This window comes from Phyllobates terribilis, unplaced genomic scaffold, assembly GCF_046119375.1.
Source record: "Phyllobates terribilis strain yellow unplaced genomic scaffold, ASM4611937v1 Scaffold_11__3_contigs__length_659146591, whole genome shotgun sequence".
Classification (NCBI taxonomy): domain Eukaryota; kingdom Metazoa; phylum Chordata; class Amphibia; order Anura; family Dendrobatidae; genus Phyllobates; species Phyllobates terribilis.
In genome coordinates this window covers 253,569,099-253,595,903 of record NW_027362771.1, presented here as the reverse complement: position 1 = coordinate 253,595,903, position 26,805 = coordinate 253,569,099, and the positions used below count along the sequence as shown (strand labels likewise).

Genomic DNA, 26,805 nt, shown 5'->3' with positions numbered 1-26,805 from the left:
GCAGGAAAAACGCATGCACAATCTGCATGCGTTTTTTCTGCCAGGGAGATGCAGAAATGCTGCAGAAATTTTCTGCTTCATTTCTGCATCGTGGGCACATAGCCTAAAGGGTTGAGCTTAAAATAACCCTTTCAGAAATGGAAGCTGTTCTGTCATTGGTTGCCGTAAGTCTTAATAAAAGAGCCGTATTGTTTTAAGTTCAGCTCATATGTGCTGAGAATTTGGGTACATGTACTGTTAGGCTATGTGCCCACGATGCAGAAATGCTCCAAATTTTTCCTGAGCGTTTCTGCATCTCCCTAGCAGAAAAAACGCATGTGTATTTTACATGCGTTTTTCTGCCAGGGACAAGCATTTGTCACGTGTTTTGCACATGCGTTTTCGCATGCGGGTTGTCAAGCGCTTTCCAAGCGATTTTAGCATCACTTGGAAAGTGCTTGACAACTTGGTCACACTATATAAATCCATGCAACAGGCATGGATTTCATATAGTGTGACAAAGTTAAAAAAAAATAATAAAAATGGTAAAAAATAAAAAAAAAACATTATACTCACCTTCCGATGGCCCCCGGTCAATGGTGGCGAAAACGCCGGGCATACGCAAAATAATTGGTAGTGCTGCGGATTTTTCCGCAATGATAAGCCGTAGCGGAAATTTCCGCAGCATGTGCACAGCACATGCGGATTATATCATTGGGGAACATGGCAGACCTACTAACAAGCGTTTTTAAGCGTTTCTGCGGCGAAATTGCCTCTGCGTAAACGCTTAAAAAACACATAGTAGGCACACAGCCTTATATTTTAACACTGAGGGCACATGTACACATAATATGCTCATGTGAACTAGTCCTTATGGGTGCAGGCAGCGTGGCCCTGTTATGGTGATCGCTGGCAGTCCTATGGGGACATCGGCCTAATCAGTGTTATGACTACTTGTGGTGGGCACTATTGCCAATGTGCCTGGCACTGATGAGGGGTACTGGATCTGCACTCAGAGCTCCCTCTCCTGCATACCCCTGTGCCAGGGGATCATGTGGGCAGGCAGGGCAGCACATGTAGCATTAATCCTGTGTAGTAATTCCCATCAGTCCGTGTTGTGGAGCCGACACTGCAGCATCCCGGCACCTGACCCTGAGCACCGCCTGTCAGTGGCAGCAGGACGAGGCTTATCCCCCTGCAGCCAGCGAGGAATCAGAAGGGGCGGGGCCAGGGGCTGATCAGTGGTCTGTGGACGGGTGCCGAGCCCATCCGTGGAGGAGCTGTCATTAGTCTGCATCTGCCCACATGATGCGGCTGCCGTGTAGATCGGAGACATAAGCCTGCCACAGGGGACATTTCTGGACGTGATCGTATCCTCCAAGTGCAGGGAAGACATGTCACATATGCTGCATGCCACAGAGCGCTTGAAATGGGGGAGCAAGGAGATCGCCTTAAAGAGGGCCGCCTTCTTGTTGGCAGCTGCCTACGGGCTGAAGACCTTGTACCCCATCATCAGCAGGCAGCTCCGGAGGACGGAGCGCAGTCCTTGCAAGCACAGCTCCCAGGACCGGAGCAGCGGGCAGGCTCACTCCTCCCCGGCGGTCAATGCGGAATTCTACCGGCAGCTGCTGGAGCTCAGGAAGGTGCTGTTCCCACGGCTGGTGAGTAAGGAGCTGGGGCTGCTGTCCGTGCACTCGCTGGCTCTCATCTCCAGGACGTTCCTGTCGGTGTATGTGGCCGGGCTGGACGGGAAGATCGTGAAGAGCATCGTGGAGAAGAAGCCCCGGAGCTTCCTGCTGCAGCTCATCAAATGGCTCCTGATCGCCATCCCGGCCACCTTTGTGAACAGTGCAATCCGCTACCTGGAATGTAAGCTGGCGCTGGCGCTGCGCACCCGGCTGGTGGACCATGCCTACCAGACCTACTTCACCGACCAGACCTACTACAAGATCATCAACATGGACAGCAGGCTGGCCAACCCCGACCAGTCCCTCACCGAGGACATTATGATGTTCTCCCAGTCTATAGCACACTTGTATTCCAACCTGACTAAGCCCATCCTGGACGTGGTGCTGACATCCTACACCCTCATCCAGACTGCCAGATCAAGAGGAGCTAATCCCCTGGGGCCTACCCTGCTGGCCGGCCTGGTGGTCTATGCCACTGCCAAGGTGCTCAAGGCTTGCTCCCCCAAATTTGGCAAACTGGTGGCAGAAGAAGCCCACAGGAAAGGTTACCTGCGCTATGTGCACTCCAGGATCATAGCTAATGTGGAGGAGATCGCCTTCTACAGAGGCCATAAGGTAAGGCAGCATGGTGATCAATGAGGGAAATGTGAGAGGCCCTGGGAAGAAGATGCTGCTATTGTCATGCTGATCTGCCCTTCCCCCACCTCATTATGTGCTTCAGTTTCCTCACGAAATTTAAAACTGTCTAGGAACCAGTGTTCCTGCTGGTACAGGGCATGGCATGTGGGCAGCTCAGCCTAGGCATGGCAGCTGTGGATGTGGACATGCCATCTGACCATACATCAGGGCTACATTATGGATAGATGGGTGCAGTGCTGTGTATTTTGCATTTCTAACATAAAATGGTAACATTTGTACAGAACTAAGCTTCAGCTGTGAACACATTCCCATGAGCCCTCCTATTGCTACAGATTGCAGTAACTACATACTGCAGATTTTGTTGATTTCAAACTTTTTACCCCCTTTTTTGCTGTTTTTGTTACCAAAGTATTAGACAGCTTGTTTACAAAGGTGTGATAAAGGAGTGTCATGTGCATCACCACAAAGCGAGGCAGATCAGCCACTTAGTTTGGTTACAACCTCCATAATGGAAATTCTGTTTTAGCTTAGACGCTCATATACCTTTTTATTATAAAGTTCCTTAAAGGAGTTGTCCAGTGAAAACAAGTTATCACATAACTACAGGATAGGTGATAACTTGCTGATCGGTGGGTGGTGATTGCTGGGATTCCCGCTGATTGGGGATAAAACATACTCATTCTGCCAATGGGGAACCTTTTTTCCATGTTACGAAATGGTGCAGCAGGTTGGACACCTGACTACTGCTCTATTCATTCTCTATGGGGCTGTCTGCAAGAGCTGAGCACAGCGCTTGGCTGTCACATAGGGAATGGTAGGAACAGCGACCAAGCATGCGCTCCAGTCTACCCGGGATATAAGCTCCCTGTTCTGCCGATCAGTGCAGGTCCACCACCGATCAACAAGTTATCACTTATCCTATGGATAGGTGATAAATTGTCTTCAAGGACAACCCTTGTAAAGATAGACATTTATACTCCTACCGTTCCACCATTGCATGAAAAATTATAAAATGAACCTTGCCCAACACTGGTAGAGTAGAAGTCAACCCCCCATAATAAAGGTGTGAACAGATGGAAACTTTTCTCTGCATCAGACTGTTGATATGCCATTTATTGAATATTAGAATATTGGTGTTATATATGCAATGATATTTAGTAGTGAATAAATCAACTTCATTATGGAAACAAAGATGATCTTATGGTCAATTCTTAGATTGTCTTATTAAGAAATGTCAATGGAAAATACTGTAGTTACTTATTTTAATTCATTAGAGAGGCTTTCAAGACCCCCAACGAATAATTGTTTAGCCTTGTTGCTAAGTAACGTAAGCCTTGACCAAAGAAGAACACTAAATATCCTGATCTCTGCTATGTTGTGGACATTTTTCAATGTGCCATTCACTTGAAATAATGGCATCACTAGAGAAAGTGGCATCTGTTGCTCCTCAGCACATTTCATAAATAGGTCTCTTTTAAACCCTATAGCTGTAGGTATGGTTCATAGAGACTGAGAATTTTTTAAGAGGTTTTTAAGTCATATGTCTAATATTAGCCAAATTCTCAGCACATATATTTCCACCAAAACAGATTATTATATTATTATTATTTTGACACAGAATAGAATATAGTTTACAGATATATACAGTTTAAAATAAAAATAAAAAAACAAGCAAACAGCAGCCTTGGTTTATATAGAACCTATAGTCCTAGAGACCACAAATGCAAAACTTTATTTACATAAAAAGATAAACCGTATATAAAAATGAGGTCCAGTGTGAAGACTGCAAATGGGGAGGGAACGCATAGAAAAAGATATGCAATATTACATATGTTCATCAACTATCATATGGAATGGTAAAATGCTTACCCATTAGTGGTATGAAGTGCTCCCAACACGTTTCACGTTAACAGCTTTCTCAGGGGATAAAAGAGTAATGTTCCTTTTATGTACCATTATCAGAAAGTGGTATGAGTTGTCCGTTATGAGGTGCATACGTAGTGTCATCCATGCCAATGATTAGTGAATCTTGGGCACGGCCATTCCAGTGGCATGCATGGGTCAAGGGAAAACTTCCTCTGAAATCATCGACCCGCACATCCCATGAGTATGCCATTGGCAATGCATTTAGCGTTGGGTTCACCAGGCATGTGAACAACGGGCGCTATATTGTTGAAGACTGTGTGAGTGGGCATATTTAAGTGGTCCAAGAAAAAAGCCTGGATTAAAATAAATACACATCACGAAAATAACACCACATGATTCAATATATGGTACATTAAAATGGAGCCAAATAAGTCACTTGATTAAAGTGCAGAAAAAACAAACAATAATATCAATTCATAGTCTTCATCCATTCATCCATAATCCATAATTTGCCACACAGACCAGTCAAATTAAAGGAAAGTTGCTTCCTCTTCAATTAGAGGATAATAAACCTAGAGACAAAAACAACACAAAATTAAAATCCAATCACAGAAGTGAACTATTTTCCAAACAGGGAGCAAAGCTAAGTTTTTCATTGAGTTGGTTGAGTGCCATAATGCCCAATGTCACAATCCAAGAGCATTCCAATTGTTCCAATCCTTGTTATTTTCTTGTAACATTTAAATATAACTACTCACATCGTTTTCAACAATATGGCGCTCATTGTGCAAATGCCTGGTGGAGCCCTGCGCTACCTGCATTGCTGATGGCATCCTCACGAGACGCACATGGGTCAATGATATCAAAGGAAGTTTTCCTTTTGCCGTATGCAAGACACATTGTACTAAAGTGCATGATCATTGTCATCCACTCCATGAATAGACGCCTCAGACCATGTGCCGTTAATGGTATATAAAGGGACATTACACAATACCTTGTTATTCCCAGGTAATCTAGAAGGCGAAACACGTGTTGGGGTTGGAAGTACTGCACAGTGACATAACACTTATGGGTAAGCACTTTATTACTACGGTACTTTCTGCCATTCTAAAAAAAATGTATTTTCTGAGCTAGATGTATAGAATATCCGTGGAGTTTATCCAGTACTAACAATGGCTTAGGATGAGTGAGAATTATAACCCTTATTGTTCAGAATGTTTACTATCAATGGATTTACTTCTTAATGATTATACCTCCTGGAATCATGATATTCACCATCTATATGATGGACATTTGTAATTGCATATACTTACAGTGCCTACAAGTAGTATTCAACCCCCTGCAGATTTAGCTGGTTGACACATGCGGAATTAACTTGGCATTGTGACATTTGTACTGTAGATCATAGATCAGCCTGGAAGTGGGAAATGCACTGCAGCAAATTTTTTTTTTTTTTTTTTTTTAAAAAACGTAAAAAGTTAATTCAGAGTGTCATTTATTATTCAACCCCTCAAACCACAAGAATTCTGTTTGGTCCCCCTAAAGTATTAAGAAGTAGTTCAGGCACCAAGAATAATGAGCTTCACATGTGTGGATTAAAGATCTTTTTTGCCAGCCTTTTCTGACTATTTAAGACCCTCCCCAAACTTGTGAACAGCACTCAGACATGGTCAACATGGGAAAGACAAAGGAGCATTCCAAGGCCATCAGAGACAAGATCGTGGAGGGTCACAAGGCTGGCAAGGGGTACAAAACCCTTTCCAAGGAGTTGGGCCTACCTGTCTCCACTGTTGGGAGCATCATCCGTAAGTGGAAGGCTTATGGAACTACTGTTAGCCTTCCACGGCCAGGACAGCCTTTGAAAGTGTCCTCCCGTGCCGAGGCCAGGCTTGTCTGAAGAGTCAAGGCTAACCCAAGGACAACAAGGAAGGAGCTCCGGGAAGATCTCATGGCAGTGGGGACATTGGTTTCAGTCAATACCATAAGTAACGTACTCCACCGCAATGGTCTCCGTTCCAGACGAGCCCGTAAGGTACCTTTACTTTCAAAGCGGCATGTCAAGGCTCGTCTACAGTTAGCTCATGATCACTTGGAGGACTCTGAGACAGACTGGTTCAAGGTTCTATGGTCTGATGAGACCAAGATCGAGATCTTTGGTGCCAACCACACACGTGACGTTTGGAGACTGGATGGCACTGCATATGACCCCAAGAATACCATCCCTACAGTCAAGCATGGTGGTGGCAGCATCATGCTGTGGGGCTGTTTCTCTGCCAAGGGGCCTGGCCATCTGGTCCGCATCCATGGGAAGATGGATAGCACGACCTACCTGGAGATTTTGGCCAAGAACCTCAGCTCCTCCATCAAGGATCTTAAGATGGGTCGTAATTTCATCTTCCAACTAGACAACAACCCAAAGCACACAGCCAAGAAAGCCAAGGCCTGGTTCAATAGGGAAAAAGTCAAGGTGTTGGAGTGGCCTAGTCAGTCTCCTGACCTTAACCCAATTGAAAACTTGTGGAAGGAGCTCAAGAATAAAGTTCACATGAGACACCCAAAGAACCTAGATAACTTGGAGAAGATCTGCATGGAGGAGTGGACCAAGATAACTCCACAGACCTGTGCCGGCCTGATCAGGTCTTATAAAAGACGATTATTAGCTGTAATTGCAAACAAGGGTTATTCCACAAAATATTAAACATAGGGGTTGTATAATAATTGACCCACACTTTTATGTTTAAAATTTAATAAAATTCAACTGAGCAACATAACTTTTTGGTTTGTAAGATTTATGCTTCTGTTCATAAAACCTACTCTCGTTTGCAGTTTGAAGGCTCTAACTTATTTGCATCTTTTCAAACCAGCTAAATCTGCAGGGGGTTGAATACTACTTATAGGCACTGTATCTGTGCTTGTAGTCTTCACCCTGGACCTAATTTATATATATACATATAAAAAATCTTTTTAATGTAAATGTTGTCTATTTTTGGTATATCTTTGATGTCTCTGACTATATATACAGTTGAAACCAAAAGTTTACATACACTATATAAAAAGACACATATGCATGTTTTTCCTCAATATCTGACATGAAATCAGAATAAATCTTTCCCATTTTAGGTCAATTAGGATTACCATAATTTTTAATATTTGCCAAATGCCAGAATAATGAGGGAGAGAGAGAATGGTTTAAGGCATTTTTATTACTTACTGCAAAGTCAAAAATTTGTGTACACTAAGATTACTATGCCTTTAAACAATTCTGGACTGCCCATATGATGATGTCATGTGTCTGGAAGCTTCTGATATGTTTTTTGGCAACATATGAGTTAATTAGAGACACACCTGTGGATGTATTTTAATGCACACCTGAAACACACTGCTTCTTTGTGTAGCATCATGGGAAAGTCTAAAGAAATCAGTCAAGATATCAGGAAGAGAATTGTGGACTTACACAAGTCTGTCTCATTCTTGGGTACAATTTCAGGATACATGATGGTGTCTCGTTCATCTGTACAAACAATTATACGCAAGTACAAATAAGATGGGAATGTCCAGCCTTCATACCGCTCAGGAAGGAGACAGGTTCTGTGTCCCAGAGATGAACGTGCTTTGGTCCGACATGTGCATATTAACCCAAAGACAAAAGCAAAAGACCTTGTGAAGATGATGGCGGAAGCTGGTAAGATTGTGTCAATATCCACAGTGAAACCAGTAATTTATCAATATGGGCTGAAAGGCCACTCTGCCAGGAAGAAGCCATTACTCTAAAAGAAACATAAAAAAGCCAGATTAATGTTTGCAAATGCACACAGGAACAAAGACCTGAATTTTTGGAGACATGTCCTGTGATCTGATGAAACTAAAACTGAACTTTTTGGGCATAATGACCATCTTTACGTTTGGAGGTAAAAGGGAGAAGCTTGGAAGCCTAAGAACACCATCCCAACTGTGAAACTTGGGGGTGGCAGCATCATGTTGTGGGGTTGTTTTTCTGCAGGAGGGACTGGTGTACTTCACAAAATGGATGGCATCATGAGCAAAGAAGATTATGTGGCAACATCTCAAGACATCAGCCAGTAAGTTAAAGCTTGGGCGGAAATGGGACTTTCAAATGGACAATGACCCGAAGCATACTGCGAAAATCGTAACAAAGTGGCTTAAGGATAATAAAGTCAATGTTTTGGAGTGGCCATCACAAAGCCCTGATCTCAATCCTATTGAAAATTTATGGGCAAAGCTGAAAAGGCAGGTGTGAGCAAGGCGACCTACAAACCTGTATCAGTTACACCAGTTTTGTCAGGAAGAATGGGCCCAAATTCCGACCAACTATTGTGAGAAGCTTGTGGAAGGATATCCCAAACGTTTGAACCAAGTCATTCAGTGTAAGGGCAATGGTACCAAATACTAATGAAATGTATGTAAACTTTTGACTTTGCAGTAAGTAATAAAAATACCTTAAAACATTCTCTCTCTTTCATTATTCTGGCATTTGGCAAATATTAAAAATTACGGTAATCCTAATTGACCTAAAATGGGAAAGGTTTATTCTGATTTGATGTCAGATATTGAGAAAACATGCATATGTGTCTTTTTATATAGTGCATGTAAACTTCTGGTTTCAACTGTATCTATAGATTATATATTATTCTGGAGTGTAACTCAGTGTTGTTACTGATTTAGAGGAGTTACTATTTGTCCCTTAGCCCAAATGACTAACTGGTGTTTGGTCAATCTAATAGTGGTCAATCTTTGTTTATATTTAGCATTATATGATCTTCACACAAATTTTTACTATACGTGAAATGAAGAATGGTGTTGGATGTTGCCATTTCTGTGACCCTTCTATGTAATCCATGACATTAATAATTAATAACAAGTAATGTAATATAGGAATGACTGTAGCGTAAAATACTAGAAAGTATTTCCTTTAGATAATATCAAAATCATTAAAGCTTAATCAAATTGTACAGTTATATAAATATATTTCTGTTTTGTGGTCTGTGATCCTTAGAGAATATGTGTAGTGTTATTTCAGATATATATCTGGATATCAGGCAGTAAAATGGATGCCTGCCATAAGCAACTTCTAAAAGCTTGTTCTTGTGCTCCAAGCTGGTATAACATTCAGAGAAAGCTGAACATTCAGATCATCTGCTTACATCATAAATTTTGCTGTACATTTAATGAGATGGGAACTGTCATTTCAAAAAACTATTTTTAAATCAATAGTACAATTGAATATAAGAAACTTTGTAATATACCTTATCAGAAATATGCTTCTTTCTGCTCTTATGAGCCACTTTTGTCCCCGTATGAACTCACTATCCACAGTGAGGTGCCAGGTTACACAAGCAATTCAACTCTATGGAGGGGGGATGAGGAGAGAAGAGCAGAGTAAGAAAACAGACAGTGACAGAGAAACAGATGGTGCTGAGCTTTCTAACAAGCCTTTTACCTAACCCTAGAGCTGGATTCACACCTACACTGCACAGTCCTGCTGTATCGTTTCTGTGTAGTTTCCTCCATTTGCTACTGCTTCTGTCCTTGTCTTCATTCTAAGGGACAAAGAGCAGGAATACCTCTCTGTGTGCTGTGATGTGTATGGAAGAAATCATAGACGCTAGTGTAGCACCCCGAGGACTCGGCTGCTACAGGGGTATTGCACCTCAGACCAGAGGTGTGGTATTCCACTCCCGGGTAAGGATGGAGTGTGGAACTGGGTTCAGATAGCTGCATGCACCACACTCACCCCATTTCCGGGGGACAGATCAGCGATACTCCCACCAGATAGATGTGCAGGTACGACAGCTTCTGTCCCTGGCTGGAGTGGGGAGGGGGGAGGAACATCCTAGTGGTGTAGGAGCAGAGAGGGGAGGGACTCTGGGCATAGGTAGGAGCCCATTGGGTGCTGGTCACCTGGGCTCGGGTGTCAGAAGGGAGTATATAAGGTGGGCACCATCTTAGGACAGGGTCCTGTTCAGAGGAGAGTCTGTGCAGAGAGGAGCTCAGCCAGAGAGAGCTGACAGGGAGCTGTGGCTCCGTCTGGGCCCAGCTCCAGAGCCAGGCCTGAAGCAGAGAGAGAGAGAGAGAGAAGGAAAAAGGAGGAAGAAGAGAGACGCAAGGAAAGGCCCAGAGACGAAAGCATAGAGGGAACCCTGAGATCCCACGAGAGAACGGAAACGGGTGAAGGGTTGGCAGAGCAGGGTACCGGATCCCAAACTGGTGGAGGCCAATTATCCTTAGCCAGGAACCGGAGGTCGTGGACAAGTTTTGGCGCGACCCCTCGCCATATCCACCAGGAAGGCATACCACGTATAGGGTCAGGGAAGCCGGGAAAGGTTTCACCACCAGAAGGCCCGAGGGAGCTGGACAAAGGTGGATCCCTGGTGGGGACGGCCAGTAGGAAGGAAGAGAGGGGAGCTCAGGACCACGCTCTGGAACTGCCTGGGAGTTGGCCGAGTCCCTGACCTGGTGGACGCAGCACGACTCGGGTGGTCCTACTGTGCACGGGCGACCTGGTAAAGAACTGTGAGTAAAGCTGTGAAAACTGCAATTGCACGTCTCTGAGCTTCCTTGTCACACCACCACTACCACTATCATCTTTTCCTGCTTAACCAGCTGCCCTGAGGCTATACCCCTCCCGTTGGGGGTTATACCATCCACACTGCACATCCGTACCACCGGCCTCAGCGGACTGCCCTGCAGCGGCGGGCTTCATAGCCGCATTCAACGGGTGGCGTAGTCGGACACTAATACCATCATACCAATAACCGCCACTTAGTTTGACCACCCTGGGCACGGACCGGGTCACCGCCACGAGGACTACTACCCCTATCGGATCCGGCTCCGGGTATCCCCCGCATGCGCAACGCAGCACAACATGGCCCAGGGGGCGCGTCAACTTTGGCGTAGTCGGCAGGATTTCGTGCCCGCAACCACCGGGTACTGCGTGCCTGAAGAAAAGTTCATATATACCTCAAAAAGAAGTCTCCCGCCAATTCCAGAGGGTTCCCGCCATCGGACGCCATCTGGGGTCGTTTCCCGCCGTTTGCCCGCCATCTGCAGTCTTTGCCCGCCATCCACGGAGTTTCCCGCCATAAGGAGACGATTCCCGCCATCTTGGACAGTTTCCCGCCCTGGCAGAGCGGACGCCATTGTGGGCGTGCCAGAGGGTGGCAAGAGACCACCTCCCATCGTGGGCGCGGTCCCAGAAGAGCGCCAAAAGCGGAGACCGCCCCCACCAGCCGAGACTACCACCATGGAAATGTCCATCAAAGTGGGGGGTCTGCCCCTGAAACTGACTGTCACTAAGTTGCCCCGGGACCACTCCCAAGGGGGGCGGATAGAGAACAAAACAGAGAGGATGGGTGCGGCCTGGAGGAGTCTGGACACATCGCACCCGGAGATGGAGGAAGAGTCGAGCAGCACTGACCCTGTGGTCCGGAACCTGTTGCAGGCTGCCACCCCAGAAGGCCTGGTGGAGATCCTGGCACAGCTCCCCAGAGATCGGGAGCGTGCACAGACCGCGCTGGAAGCCTTGGCCCGGAAGATGGCCCGAGTACAGCAGGAAGCACTGGCCGAATGGGGAAGGGAGATGGCCCAGCAGGCTGGAACCCGCCAGCAGAGGATGCCACCCGCAACGTGGAGCGTGTCTGCCCCTGAGGATGGTGCAGGAGGAACGGAGGCCGGAGACGACGCCGCGGAGGGAGCCGCAGAGATGGAAGCAGGTAATGGGGACGTCATCACCCCGTGCCCAGTAGCCGCAAGCCTGCCCCAGCTCCCCGTCGCAGAGCCCGAAGTTCCACTCACCGCGCCCGTTGCTGCACCGCCGCTGCTCCCGACTAGGCCTCAAGCGGCAGGAGCCGCGGTCGCGCCCTCTGTTACGCCACGCCCCTTGACCCTTAGCGCGGCAAAAGAGGAAGTGCCCCCGGCCTGGTCGCAGGGCCGAGTACCCCCGGGCGCCGCAGTCTCCACAGCGCCCTCTACCTCCACAGCGCCACCGGCCTGGTCGCGAGGCCTAGTGGATCCGGGCGCCGCTGCCCCTCCAGCGCCCTCTTTCCCAAAAGTGCCATACTTGAACCCAGACAGGATGCCTACGGCCTGGACGCAAGGCCGAGTACCTCCGGGCGCCGCTGCCCCTCCAGTGCCCTCAACTTCCACAGTGCTGCCCCTGGGTGAAGATCTGTTTGCGCAGCATACTAGCCCGGACAGGCTGCCTTTCGTTTGGCCACAGGAGTACGTCAACCCCCGACTCCAGAAGGAATGGCCTCTGTGTGAGCCTCTGATCCCGGCTCCGGCACCCGCCAAAATTGTTCCGCTCCCGCTGGAGGAGGCCCAATTTGCATGGGACCCCACCGGTGAAAACCTCATGGGGTTCACCCAGGAGACCCGGGCGGACGCAGCCCGGCGTGAGGAGTGCTGCCGTCAGCAGTTAGAGGTCTTCGGGAGAGAACGACGAGAGAGGCGGATCCGCGAAGAACAGCTGCAGGTCCGGAGCGTGGAGCAGAAACGCCGAGCCCGACGAAACCCCCGTGCGGCCCACGGTCCCCGCGCCACCGGGACCGTAATAAAGTTCCAGCTGGAGCATGGCTGGGGCTTTATCCGGGATCACCGAACCCCCGGCGACGTCTTTGTCACCCGCAGGGATGTCGAGAGCCACCTGCCGGAGGGACATCGCGGACGTGACCTCTACCCGGGTGATGAGGTGGCCTTCACCCGGCATCAGTGTGCTAAAGGACCGTACGCCCTTCATGTACACCGGCTGACTGAGGAAGAGTGGCAGTACGAGGAAAGCCAAGAGGACCCGGACGGGTCTGAAGACTACCCTCAGGAAGGAGCACGAAGAGGACACCATTATTAGAGAGTGGTAAAGAAGGACTGTATATAGTTACCCGTCGGGGTACAAGAACTGTCGTAAAATTGGTGTTTGTGTGAACTGTTTCCTGTGTGCCCCTATCCATTACCAGGCTGAGGACTGTGAGCAGCCATTTCCCTATTCCCACTGGCCGAGGACTGAGAGCGGCCACCCTGTAAATAGTTGCGCTTCTTAAAGCGCCCCCTATTGGTTTTATAGAAGAACTGCGTTTCTACTTTGGAACTAGTGACTGTTGCACTTTACCTGGTCACAAGTTGCACCGTGGCCAGAAGATCAAGAATATGTTTTGAAAATGTTTGTGTGAAAATGTCTTAATATGGAAAGTTTAAAATGCTGCTAAGATAAGAATGCCAAAAGTTTTATATAATGTTTTATACCTGTAACGTTAAGAGAAAGAAGAAAAGAGTACCTCCCATAAAGGGATGAGTTGTTGGTTAACGTCTTATATGTGAGTGCACTTTAAAAATTTTGTATGTTGTAATTTGCTTTTGCTCTATTCCAGCCCGAGGACGTGCTGTGATTTACCAGGGGGGAATGTAGCACCCCGAGGACTCGGCTGCTACAGGGGTATTGCACCTCAGACCAGAGGTGTGGTATTCCACTCCCGGGTAAGGATGGAGTGTGGAACTGGGCTCAGATAGCTGCATGCACCACACTCACCCCATTTCCGGGGGACAGATCAACGGTACTCCCACCAGATAGATGTGCAGGTACGACAGCTTCTGTCCCTGGCTGGAGTGGGGAGGGGGGAGGAACATCCTAGTGGTGTAGGAGCAGAGAGGGGAGGGACTCTGGGCATAGGTAGGAGCCCATTGGGTGCTGGTCACCTGGGCTCGGGTGTCAGAAGGGAGTATATAAGGTGGGCACCATCTTAGGACAGGGTCCTGTTCAGAGGAGAGTCTGTGCAGAGAGGAGCTCAGCCAGAGAGGGCTGACAGGGAGCTGTGGCTCCGTCTGGGCCCAGCTCCAGAGCCAGGCCTGAAGCAGAGAGAGAGAGAGAGAAGGAAAAAGGAGGAAGAAGAGAGACGCAAGGAAAGGCCCAGAGACGAAAGCATAGAGGGAACCCTGAGATCCCACGAGAGAACGGAAACGGGTGAAGGGTTGGCAGAGCAGGGTACCGGATCCCAAACTGGTGGAGGCCAATTATCCTTAGCCAGGAACCGGAGGTCGTGGACAAGTTTTGGCGCGACCCCTCGCCATATCCACCAGGAAGGCATACCACGTATAGGGTCAGGGAAGCCGGGAAAGGTTTCACCACCAGAAGGCCCGAGGGAGCTGGACAAAGGTGGATCCCTGGTGGGGACGGCCAGTAGGAAGGAAGAGAGGGGAGCTCAGGACCACGCTCTGGAACTGCCTGGGAGTTGGCCGAGTCCCTGACCTGGTGGACGCAGCACGACTCGGGTGGTCCTACTGTGCACGGGCGACCTGGTAAAGAACTGTGAGTAAAGCTGTGAAAACTGCAATTGCACGTCTCTGAGCTTCCTTGTCAGACCACCACTACCACTATCATCTTTTCCTGCTTAACCAGCTGCCCTGAGGCTATACCCCTCCCGTTGGGGGTTATACCATCCACGCTGCACATCCGTACTACCGGCCTCAGCGGACTGCCCTGCAGCGGCGGCTTCATAGCCGCATTCAATGGGTGGCGTAGTCGGACACTAATACCATCATACCAATAACCGCCACTTAGTTTGACCACCCTGGGCACGGACCGGGTCACCGCCACGAGGACTACTACCCCTATCGGATCCGGCTCCGGGTATCCCCCGCATGCGAAACGCAGCACAACATGGCCCAGGGGGCGCGTCACTAGCCTCCTCCCACCAGCTGAGAGGCAATTGCAAATTATGAGATGGAGGCAGCAGAAAATGGAAAACTGTTGAAAAAGTAAAATGCAAAACATATAATGACAAGAAATAGTGTTATTCCTCATGTACACACAGCATAAGTTCAAAAGTTACTTGAAAGTATAGTTACCCTTTTAAGGAATAGAAATCTTTTACTAGAAAACTCATTAGATGACATGTTTGGCTGCTGTTAATCCCACTGCTCTAGTAACATAAACGTGCCCATATGAATTTCAGGGGGATCAGCTGTAATGTGGGACCCATTATTCTGTAAATAATGATAAGGAAAAACTTCCTCTGTTGTTGACATTTTTTTATAAATTACAAGGTTGGCCCGCAACTTTGCCCAAATTTTTAAATTTGTCCCTCTGTGTATTTGAGTTTGACATCCCTGCAAGAGATCATATCTGCGAAGAGAAAGGTTGGAAATGTTGAATTTCAGTGCCTGAGCCTTTTTGTTCTTGGAAGAGTGAGATGTGTGGAAATATTTATTCATATTCGTTATAGAGTATGCATGCATGTGTATAGGAAGGTTGAATGGAATAGATATCGGTCAAATTGCTATTGAAGTATCAGCCTTGTAATATGCTTGATAAGCTAGAAATGTATAACAATGGGAGCAATACTAAACTTGTGCATTTAACACAAGTCCTGTGTTAAATGTATATGCTGTAGGTGCACATCCTACTAGTGGCGTTTCTCCTGGGTCAAAGCCAAATCCAAAAATGCAATAAAAACAATAGGACAGCACAAAGTTCAGATGATGTGAATTACTGCAAAATTGATTAGCGCTCTAAGTACACCAATGCAAATATCAGCAATGTTTTGGACAGTGATGCTCTCTATTAAACTGGTGTTGGATGTTGAATTAGGACAGTAGGTTGATGTGGTACATAATGTGTTAGAAATAGTGATGGTGAAATTGTTGTCAACTTATAGAAATGTGATCTACCGCTCGTCAATGCTATCAAAAACCATCCACTTAGTTCCCTTCTTGCTTAATGCACAAATACAGTAGTGCTGACTTTTCTACTTTGATTCCTAAGAAAATTAAACAAATTCTAAAGATATTTTGCTGTACTTGTCATATGTAATTTCTACTTAAAATGGCCATCAATATCCATTATTGTTTCAGGAATGTCAGGAAACAGGTAAACTCATATTTTAAATTAAACTAGAATTTGGTGTTTTAACCTTTTCATCTGTCAAATTCCATTTTTTTGTACCTAAAAAACAAATTGCCAATAGGTATATTTGTATACATCCCCAAATGTACATTTAAACATTGAGTAGTGGGCCTCCCACTTGGAACCTCTCAGTATGAGCCTTAGAACAAATTTGTTGCAAAATAGCTGTCCTTATATTACATTCATTTAAATGGGCCTCTTATACTGCATTTTCCTGCAGGGGAAATGTATGGCTGCAGCTTCCCTGGCAATAAGGGCGAATCTCGGGGGTTATGAACCGCCGTGATCAGGAATTGTTGTTGTCACAATAATTTTAGAGGGTCTATCACCAGGAATACCTTGTAATACAAATTGGGTATTCCTGATGATAGGTCTTTTTTAACTGTTTGTAGAGAAGACATGAAGATTCCCATTGCTTTGGTCTACATACTGACTAGTGGTGAGCGAGCGTTCTCGTTTAACCTTTTCATCGAGCATGCTCGGGTGCTTCCCCAGTATCTTCGGTGTGCTCGTATATTACGTTTTAGTCCCTGCGTGTGCATGATTTATGGCTGTTACACAGCCTAAACACATAAGGATTCCCTAGCAAACAGGCAATCCCGGAATGTGTTTAGGATGTGTAACAGCCATAAATCATGCAGACGCAGGGACTCAAACATAATATACGAGCACACCGAAGATACTCAGGAAGCACCCGAGCGTGTTCGGTGAAAGGGTTAAACGAGCACGCTCTCTCATCACTGATATTGACCAGAAGACCTTACTCCGTACATCACATGTCAGTGTCAGTGATCTCCTGTAAGTATTTTTATTTGTCCATAGTCCTCTCCTAGTAATGACTTTTTGACAGTTACACATCCTTTTGGATGATTTGTCTGGTCAGTGGAAGGGTCAAAAACATCATCTTTTTTTAGGTGTAAAGCAATAGTGGCACTTTAATTTCCTCTAAATCCCAATGAAGACCTATTTGAACTGGTTTTCTGAAGAAGACAATCCCTTTGTAAAGTAAAGCCTTTCTGGAGATCAGCTCAATGCCACCACAATGGCTTCAGAAACACAGGGAGATAAGTTGCTATAAGGGAATAGGGAATATGCAGGCCGACATTTATTTCCCCTCCATCAGGCTGGGCGTTTATGTAATTTTTGGAATTAGGGACAATCTTCTTTGATGGCCATCTGAACGAGCATATAGAATTTTTTTTTTCTTTACTGAAAAGGACTTGTCTTTGTGTAGGTTTTTTTGTAATCTAATACTAATATAGCAAAGCAAAGATTTATTATCAGTTTTTGAAAAACTGAAATGCAATATGGCTACACTTCATGTCGTCAAATGTATTACCGGCTACTGCAGGGAAACAGAACAGGTCAATATCTTTGTCATGTGACAAGGCTCGCTAAAAAGGTCGATATTGACTTTTAGGATTGCTACATCTAATAGGTGGCGCTAGAGATCAACTCCTCTTCTCTTTATAAGGCTATTTGCACTTGTAAGTAAAATAAATCTTTTCTGGAGGCATCCCCTACAGACAGCCAAGTATAAAAAATAATCATTATTTTACACATTTTGAAAAATCATTACTATGTTTATTAAGTTGTATTTTTGCTAAATTATATGTGTATTGAAAATGTTTTGTTTTTTAGGTAGAAATGACAAAACTTCAGAAGAGTTATGTGGCATTAGCAGATCAAATGAATCTTATTCTGTCTAAACGTCTGTGGTATGTTATGATAGAGCAGTTCCTGATGAAGTATGTATGGAGTGGAAGCGGCCTTGTTATGGTGGCTGTGCCCATCATCACTGCAACCGGGTTTGCCGATGGAGGTAAGAATTACTGCCATGATAATTGTGAAATTGATGGTCAGATTTAAAATTTAAACTTTTAATTACTGTTTTAATGCCCTGAAACCATCTTATTATTCTAATTTTTTAACTTTTATTGTCTTGAACTTGTTTCCAGAGGTTAATAGCAAGGGCCCAGAAAGGAAAAATAAAACTTTGATTCATCAAATCTAGTGATGAGTGAGCGTGCTTGTTTAACCCTTTCACCGAGCACGCTCTTGTGCTTTCCGAGTATCTTCGGCATGCTCGTATATTATGTTGATTTATGGCTGTTAGACAGCTTCAACACGTGAGGATTCCTTAACAAATAGGCAATCCCTGCATGTGTTGAAGCTGTCTAAAAGCCATAAATCATGCAGATGCAGTGACTAGAACATAATATATGAGCACACCGAAGATACTCGGAAAGCACCCGAGCATGCTTGGTGAAAGGGTTAAACGAGCACACTCGCTCCTCACTAATCAAATCATTTCCCTCAGAAAACTGGCGTAAAAAGATTTGAAAAGTTGCAAAATGTTTGCGCCACTCAAGGATACACAAAAATCTACTTTTTCACCCAGTGGGCAGTGCTGGGACAGGGCGTGGCAACCCCGCTCATCAAATTCATGATTTAGCATTTGTGGCAAGGCGTATGGAGGCCCATGCTATTTCACGCCACGCTTGATTCAATGAGATGCATGCATGCGCCTCTTAATGCACCTTGCTCTCCATCCCTCTCCCTCATGGTGACTAGCGTGAACATCTCTGATCTGCTGAATCAGAGCCATAGTCTTCATTGTGTAGTCTGGCTCAGATTAAGCTCACAAACCAACAAGATGCATCCATCTCCACCCACATGCTTCTCCTAAGGCACATCACTTGTAATCTACAGATCATGGCATTCCCATCTGCCATGGCTTCATTGTGGAGGTCACAAGGGCAGCCTTAGGGGTAAATGAATGACAGGTGAACAGGGCCCTTTGAAATTAACTTCTTATTGCTAAAATTGAAAGCAGAAAAGAGCTAAAAAAATGGACAATCTGTGAAGAAAGAAAAAATCACACAAAGTGTGGCTGCAAATGTATGGGGGAATCAGTTACTAGCACCATATGGAGACTTTTGCACTGTATGAGGACTGTTTGCTAGCACAATATGGGGGTCTTATGCAGATAACGAATGGGGCACTGTGGATTTAATGTGATAAGTGTTCAGTGACTATCCTGTTATAATGGAACTGTAGATGGTAGTGTTATGGATCACTGTTGTTTGCACCAAAAGATGGAGTTAGCTGCAGGAGTTATGGGGCAGAGCATTACTATGAGGACACTGCAACTAGCACCATTATGTAAGAGTGTTATCCATACAAAGATTTAATCGTCACACCACATTCCTCTATATCCACTGCTTTTTGTACCACTCGGTAGCTTCTCCCATAGGCAATAGTAATTTCCGCACTCTATCTCTCTGGATCCCTAAACAGCCCAGCGATTCCATCCCTTCATATACTAGTACATGTGGATTTTTCCTTTTTTCGTCCAAGAAGGACATTCCACACACATCCCACTCATAGGTATCAACATCTTTATAGAACTATTATGACTGTATTTTACAATAACTCCGTAGACGACCAACCAAAAAATATATATTTATTAAGATCTCTGCTTATACCTGCCTGAAGAAGGGTACAGTACCCAAAACGTTGTTATACTTCATCTTGCAGTGTAATAACTTTTTTTTGGTTTACGAAGGAAGAAAAATAATAAAAAGCATTAAAAAAATATTCCTTTTTGTACCTATATTTGGTTTGCTATTCCTTTATACACTATTAATTCTCTAATGAATTTGGGAGTAATGCGGCCTGTTCCAGTGGAATAAACACCCAAATCTATTCTTTGCAACATAAATTGCAGGATGATAAACTTATGTTTTGTTTATTACAAAGATATAATATCTGTCAGTATGATGGGGACACAATGTAGCCAGCAATTGTACACATTATATGAATCTGCAAACCTAACACCTAAACAATGTCCTGAACGTTACTTGTAAGAAAGCAAAGCCTTGAGAAACAAATAGATATTGAAATATTGTGTTTTTTTTTATTGCTTAGATTCAGAAGATGGGCAGAAACACACAATGGTGAGTGAACGTACCGAAGCCTTTACAACAGCCAGAAATCTACTTGCATCTGGAGCTGATGCCATTGAAAGAATTATGTCTTCATATAAAGAGGTAACTTTACCGGTAGAACAACAACCTTTCTTTTGTTCCTTTTTGTAGCTCAAGAAAATTATTTATCACCTATGCGATAACGAGGACAATGGTATTTTTAGCTGCCAAAAGGCACTGAAAAGTTTTCTCTACTTCTATTAAAATATAACCTTTATTCCCCTTATAAAAATTTGTAATTATTTGTTATAAAGAAAACTGAAAGAGATGCTATTAAAAAGCTATTGTATCTGTCCCGAGGGTTTATTAATCAGATCTTATTTGTATAAGGCAGTGGTCACACACGTATGTTACTGTTCTATTCAGAGTATATGGGACTGCCAAGAGCTGTACATGGCGATCATCATCAGTTATATGGGTGACTACCATTCTATTCAAAAGAGGACTCTTATTCTCCTCAGTCTGTGGGGGTCCTAGTGGATCAACCATCCTGTGGATAGGAAATCAATTATTTTTTTATGATAGAGCCCATAAAGCTATAGCTGCTCTTTCAGCACAATGTAATGACACTCAGCGTGCTTGTGATGTTGTAGGGTTTCCTTCCCTTAGGTGTTCCCTCAAATTGTAAAACACTTTTGTCCTGGACATTACATGTAATAAGTGGCTATTTAGCTACATCTGTCATATAACATAAAGCATATACCGTTATACAGTACTTAATTTATAGGGGTTACCTAGGAATGTATTCATTTTTTACAATGGTTCTAAGAACTAACAGGCAGGAAGTTGCTACCTACCTGTCTGTTGTGCCCGGCGGTGATCACTGACCGCTCTTGCCGGTGATTCTACGGCTTCCGCTGAGGTCACCTTGACAGACCAGCAGTTTCTTTTCTGCTCTGCTCTTGATGGGGCGTGACTGCTGATGTCATGCTGATTGACAGCCGGCTTCTTGCTGCCTAACTGAGCTGGCTGTCAATCAGCATGATGTCGGCAGTAACGTCGACATAGCTGCCCGAAAGAGGAAGAGCGGCTCTGCTGACGTGAAGCAGCAGTATCGCTGGCAGGAGCGGTCAGTAATCACTCTCAGTTAGCAGTGGGCAGAACAGGCAGGTAGTTAGAAACCTTTTAGTTTTTAGGCCCATAGTAAAAAAATATAAAATAGTCCTGGATAACCTATTTAAAACTCTGTAAGAAAAAATAAAACATAGACCTGCCTGAAACTTCTGGCTACTGTACACTCATCCTAAAGGGAACCTCCAATGTTTCTGTCATTCTCATCTCACACCAGAAGTTTAACTCTGTTAACAGGAGACCCCGCTGGCAAATGTACAAATCCCCAAGCCTCATTGCAAAGCTCCAAAGCTTCGGGTATCATAAAATTGCTTTGACAATAGTGCCCACTGATAGCAGGAAACTCAGCCAACCTATCACTTTTAATTAAACTCCAAGCAGGAAAAACGCTGAAGGTGCCCTTAGCAAATGTTTAGTAGCATTTATAAAGAATAAAACAGTATTTATTTTATTTTACAGGTTACAGAACTCGCAGGTTATACTGCCAGGGTGTATAATATGTTTTCTGTCTTCAATGAAGTTAAAAAAGGAATTTATAAAAGATCATCAATTCAAGAAACACAGAACCAAATAAAAAAGACTGGACTTCACATAGATGGACCCTTGGAAATTAAAGGTATTTGTACTTTTTAAGGAGGAGTTTTCCCGGGAAACACTTTTTTTGCCACAAACCACATGTACAGTAAAAGGATATTAGGGCAAGTCCAACATCTGTGACCTCAGTGATCCTGAGAATGATTTTCTCCCAGTTACATTAATGGAGAATGACCCACAGAACACACATTCTTGACATGTATTGTAAGGAAACACCACTGAAGCAGCGTGCTGTGTCACCAACAGGCAACGTATTTTCTTTTTTAATTTATCTTTGTTGTTTTTACTCTCATCTTTGACCTGAATGAAATGTTTTTTTCCATAATGAGTATTTTGTAAATCATGATGCATTTTTCTCACTAGATTAGATCAAATGTCCTAAAACCATTAAACTATTGCCTATATTTCTTGAAATAATATGTTGATATTGCCAATGCTGACTAAATGTCCAGCCAGTCTGGGCTGATTCTTATTAGGTCGGGGTTGAACTCTGCTGCAATATGACTGTTAGAAATTCTTTAAAGGGTTTGTTCCCTTTTCGGTAAATTAATATTCCTGGCTACAGGTTATTATAATGAAATAAACCACACTGTACTTACCGTTCCAACTTCCACCGATGAGTCTGCGCTGCTGCTCCAGATGTCAGACTCAGTAAGCGGCTCTGAACTGCACTTTCCGTCTATACTGGTAGAGCCGCTGAGCTCACTGATAGGTTGCCACGCTGTGGATGTGACGCCAGCGCCGCAGCCAATGCCCCACCCACGGAGCATCAGCGGACACTCGCTGGTGAACCCTGGGAAGGTAAATACAGCGCAGTTTGCTTCTTTATAATACCTTGCAGGTGGGGATATTCATTTATTGAAAGGGAAAAAAGCCTTTAAATCAAAATACAGCCATAAACAAATGGTAATAATTCATTAGGAATTTTGGTTCATTGCACTCTTTTTTTTGCCCTGTTATTTGCTAAGCATCAGCCTAATATATGTTGTCTCTTGTTTGGTATATGACATGAGCACATTTCCACACTCCTGAGAAGATCAAAATATGTGACTCACTATAGTAATAGACTGCTGGCCCAAATAAGTACAAAAATATTTTAATATTTTTCTCTAAATTGTTTTGTAACAGGCAAAGTAATAGATGTAGATCATGGTATCATATGTGAAAATGTCCCAATCATTACCCCAAATGGAGATATTGTGGTTTCTAAGTTAAATATACAAGTAAGTAAAGCTACCCAGCATCGTATGTATAATAACATAAATCATATGTTGGATTTAGTGCATTTAATGTGTATCCTCTTACTTGTGTTCCAAACATTTCAGCACCAGATTCTTTCTTCTAGAGATCAGTGTGGTCTCGACAAACACATCTCTACAAATACTACCTTTTGTTGTGTCTCTGTGACATATCAGTAGATACTTTTGCGCATAATAGATTAACATACACTTTAAGGCACCTTTCAGACATCGGTGTCTCCGGTACATGTGGTGTTCATTTCCACAATTACTGGAGACACTGACACACGTAGACCCATTCAAATGAATGGATCTGTGTACGTGTCAATGCGTTTCCACGGACCGTGTGTCTGTGGGCAAAACACATCAGTTTTTTTCTCGCAGCATGGGCCGCAAAACGTCCTGCACATATGTACACTGATAACACACAGATGACATCCGTGTATCATCCGTATGACACGTACCGGTGCCTGGGAATCAGAGGTACAGTTAGCGCTGTTCCCAAGTGCTGTAGGCATCTGTCATCATTGTTCCCTGCTTGTGCTGCAATCAGCACCAGTAAGGGACAATGATGAGAGTAGTATTCTGCTCCCGCTGTGTCCTGGTGTAAAAGTAAGGCTGTATGCCCACTATGCGTTTTTTAAGCGTTTCCGCAGCGGCAATTCCGCTGCAGAAACGCTTAAAAAACGCTTGGTAGAAGGTCTGCAATGTTCCCCAATGATAATCCGCATGTGCTGTGCACATGCTGCGGAAATTTCCGCTGCAGATTATCATTGCGGAAAAATCTGCAGCACTACCAATTATTTTGCGTAATCGCGGCTTTTTGACGCCATTGACTTGCATTGAATCGCTTAATATCCGCATGACTACATGTGTACATGTGGATATTAAGCGATTCAATGTGCGGATGGTACCCGGGTCTGGAGGAGACTCTCCTCCAGACCCGGGTACCATAGTACCTGTAAAAAAAAGAATGAAAATAAAAAATATACATTATACTCACCTTCTGATGGCCCATGGTCTCCATAGCGATGCGTCCTGGCTCCCCGGCAGCACGCGATGGTCTAAAAAGACCTGCCATGTCGTCATTTAGTCATGTGACGGGTCACGCGACCGCCGACATCAGCTGCACATGACTAAATCACGTCATGGAAGGTCTTTTACACAACCGCGAGACATCGGGAAGACCGGATGCATTGGCTAAGGAGGTGAGTATATGTTTTTTTTTTGTTTTTTTTTTACCATATTTATTCTTTTTTTTAACTAACTTGGTCACACTATATAAAATCCATGCCGGTTGCATGGATTTATATAGTGTGGCCAAGTTGTCAAGCACTTTCCAAGTGATGCTAAAATCGCTTGAAAAGTGCTTTACAACCCGCATGCGAAATCGCATGATCAAAACGCATTTCTGCATCGTGGGCACTAAGCCTAAGAATAAAATAAAAAAATCCTTATACTCACCTGTCCGAAGATGTCCCCTGCTGTAATCCATCTGACTGCTCACACCGAGGAGTCGGGGAGAATGACTCACTGCAGTGCAGCGACTGGTCCCGGAGCTGCGCTGAGCTCACTGAGTCGCATGACACTGCACGAGTCATTCTCCCTGGCTCCTCGGCGTGAGCGGTCAGGTGTGTTACAGCGGGGGACACCTTCGGACAGGTGAGTGTAAGGATTTTTTTATTTCTTTGTTATTTTCACACCAGGACACAGCGGGAGCAGAATACTACTCTCTACATTGTCCCTTGCTAGCGCTGATCGCAGCGCCGGCAGGGGAAAATGATGAGGGCAGCGTACAGCACCCGGCGCTTGGGAACAGTACCGCTGATTCCCAGTCGTAGGTACGTGTGATATTGATGCGGTACACAGGCGGCACATGGTTGCCACACGTGTATCACACGTATCACACACATGGACATCTCCGGTACTGGTTTTTCCAGTACCAGAAATATCCGGACTTCTGAAAGATGCCTAATGCTGTGAAGGTTGTCATATTGAAGTCAATTTTCCCATTTATTTATTTACTTTCTGCAAGTTGAATAAACAGAATGAATGAATGTACTGCACACATACATCCCAGAAAGTGATGGCATGCCATGAGTTAATCGGAACTCCATTTGTTTGGATAGCTATTATCACTTAATTTTTTAGATCTATTAAACTGAACTCTGTATTGGCAAAGTTATTTGTCTTTTGACAATATCATCCAAAAGTTAAAGGTTTAAGGCATGGGAAAATTAATGTAAGATAAACATGTTCACTAAGTAATTTAAAATGTATTCAGCAGTAATGAAATACAGTAGAATCTGCAGAAATAGATTCAGTCCCTAGACACTGCATCCAGGGGCTAGCTCAGTGTAAACTGACTCCCCCTCTCCAGGAAGCCTAGTTACCCTTCACAAATTCTGCAGACCTACATTGTTTCCTTTTGTTCATTTTGAATGTGAAGTTTGTTCAATATTTTTTTTCTAAAATTGTTCTGTAAGACTACATAGATATTATAATTATTTATTATTATAGCGCCATTTATTCCATGGCGCTTTACATGTGAAAAAGGGGGTATATGTAGCAAAAACAATTACAATAATCTTGATGAAAAACGTGACGTCAACTGCTCGTGAGGGCTCACAAACAATCTACAAGTGATGGGTGAGGATACTTTGGTGAGGGTAGTGCTGGCCATGCAGATGGTATGATGGAGTGGTGGTTACTGCAGGTTGTAGGCTTGTTGAAAGAGGTAGGTCTTTAGGTTCCTTTTGAAGGTTTCCACTGTAGGCGAGAGTCTGATGTGTTGGGGTAGACAGTTCCAGAGTAGGCGGGATGCACGGGAGAAATCTTGTATGCGATTGTGGGAAGAGGAGATAAGAGGGGAGTAGAGAAGGAGATCTTGTGAGGATCGGAGGTTGCGTGTAGGTAAGTACCGGGAGACTAGGTCGCAGATGTATGGAAGAGACAGGTTGTGGATGGCTTTGTATGCCAAGGATAGGGTTTTGAACTAGAGTCTCTGGGCAGCCAGTGAAGGGATTGACAGAGGGGAGAGGCCGGGTAATAGCGGGGAAACAGGTGGATTAGACGGGCAGCAGAGTTTAGGATAGATTGGAGGAGGGGTGCGAGAGTGGTAGAAGGGAGGCCACAGAGCAGGAGGTTGCAGTAGTCGAGGTGAGAGATAATGAGGGCATGCACTAGTGTTTTTGCAGATTCTTGGTTGAGGAATGTGCGGATCTGGGAAATATTTTTGAGTTGGAGTCGACAGGAAGTGGAAAGGGCTTGGATATGAGGTTTGAAGGAGAGATCAGAGTCCAGGGTTACCCCGAGGCAGTGAGCTTGTGGGACTGGAGAGAGTGGGCAGCCATTGACTTTGATGGATAGGTCAGATGGGGGGGTTGAGTGAGATAGTGGAAAGATAATGAATTCTGTTTTGTCCATGTTAAGTTTTAGAGATCTATCAGTGAAAAGGATGAAATAGCAGACACACAATGTGGGATTCTGGTTAGTAAAGAGGTGATATCAGGTCCAGAGAGGTAGATCTGTGTGTCATCAGCATAGAGGTGATACTGAAAGCCATGGGACTCTATGAGCTGTCCCAGGCTGAAGGTGTAGATGGAGAAGAGCAGGGGTCTGAGAACTGAACCTTGAGGGACACCAACAGATAGGGGTTGAGATGAGGGGGTTGTGTGTGAGTGGGAGATACTGAATGTCTGGACTGTTAGGTATGAGGAGATCCAAGATAGGGCAAAGTCTGTGATGCCAAGAGATGAGAGAGTCTGTAGTAAGAGGGAATGGTCCACTGTGTCGAAGGCAGATGACAGGTCCAGGAGGAGGAGGATAGA

At 44.6% G+C, this 26,805-nt stretch overlaps 1 protein-coding gene across 1 annotated transcript in view; it reads left to right on the top strand.

Moving 5' to 3' along the window:
* Positions 1 to 1,108: 1,108 nt before the first annotated feature.
* Positions 1,109 to 26,805, top strand: part of ABCD2 (ATP binding cassette subfamily D member 2) — a 54,298-nt gene continuing 28,601 nt past the window's right edge. The window contains exons 1-5 of the mRNA XM_073652170.1: positions 1,109 to 2,282; positions 17,725 to 17,905; positions 20,014 to 20,135; positions 21,603 to 21,759; positions 22,866 to 22,960. Coding sequence (XP_073508271.1) covers positions 1,374 to 2,282; positions 17,725 to 17,905; positions 20,014 to 20,135; positions 21,603 to 21,759; positions 22,866 to 22,960 — 1,464 coding nt within the window. The 5' untranslated portion in view covers positions 1,109 to 1,373. The remainder of the gene's footprint in view (positions 2,283 to 17,724; positions 17,906 to 20,013; positions 20,136 to 21,602; positions 21,760 to 22,865; positions 22,961 to 26,805) is intronic.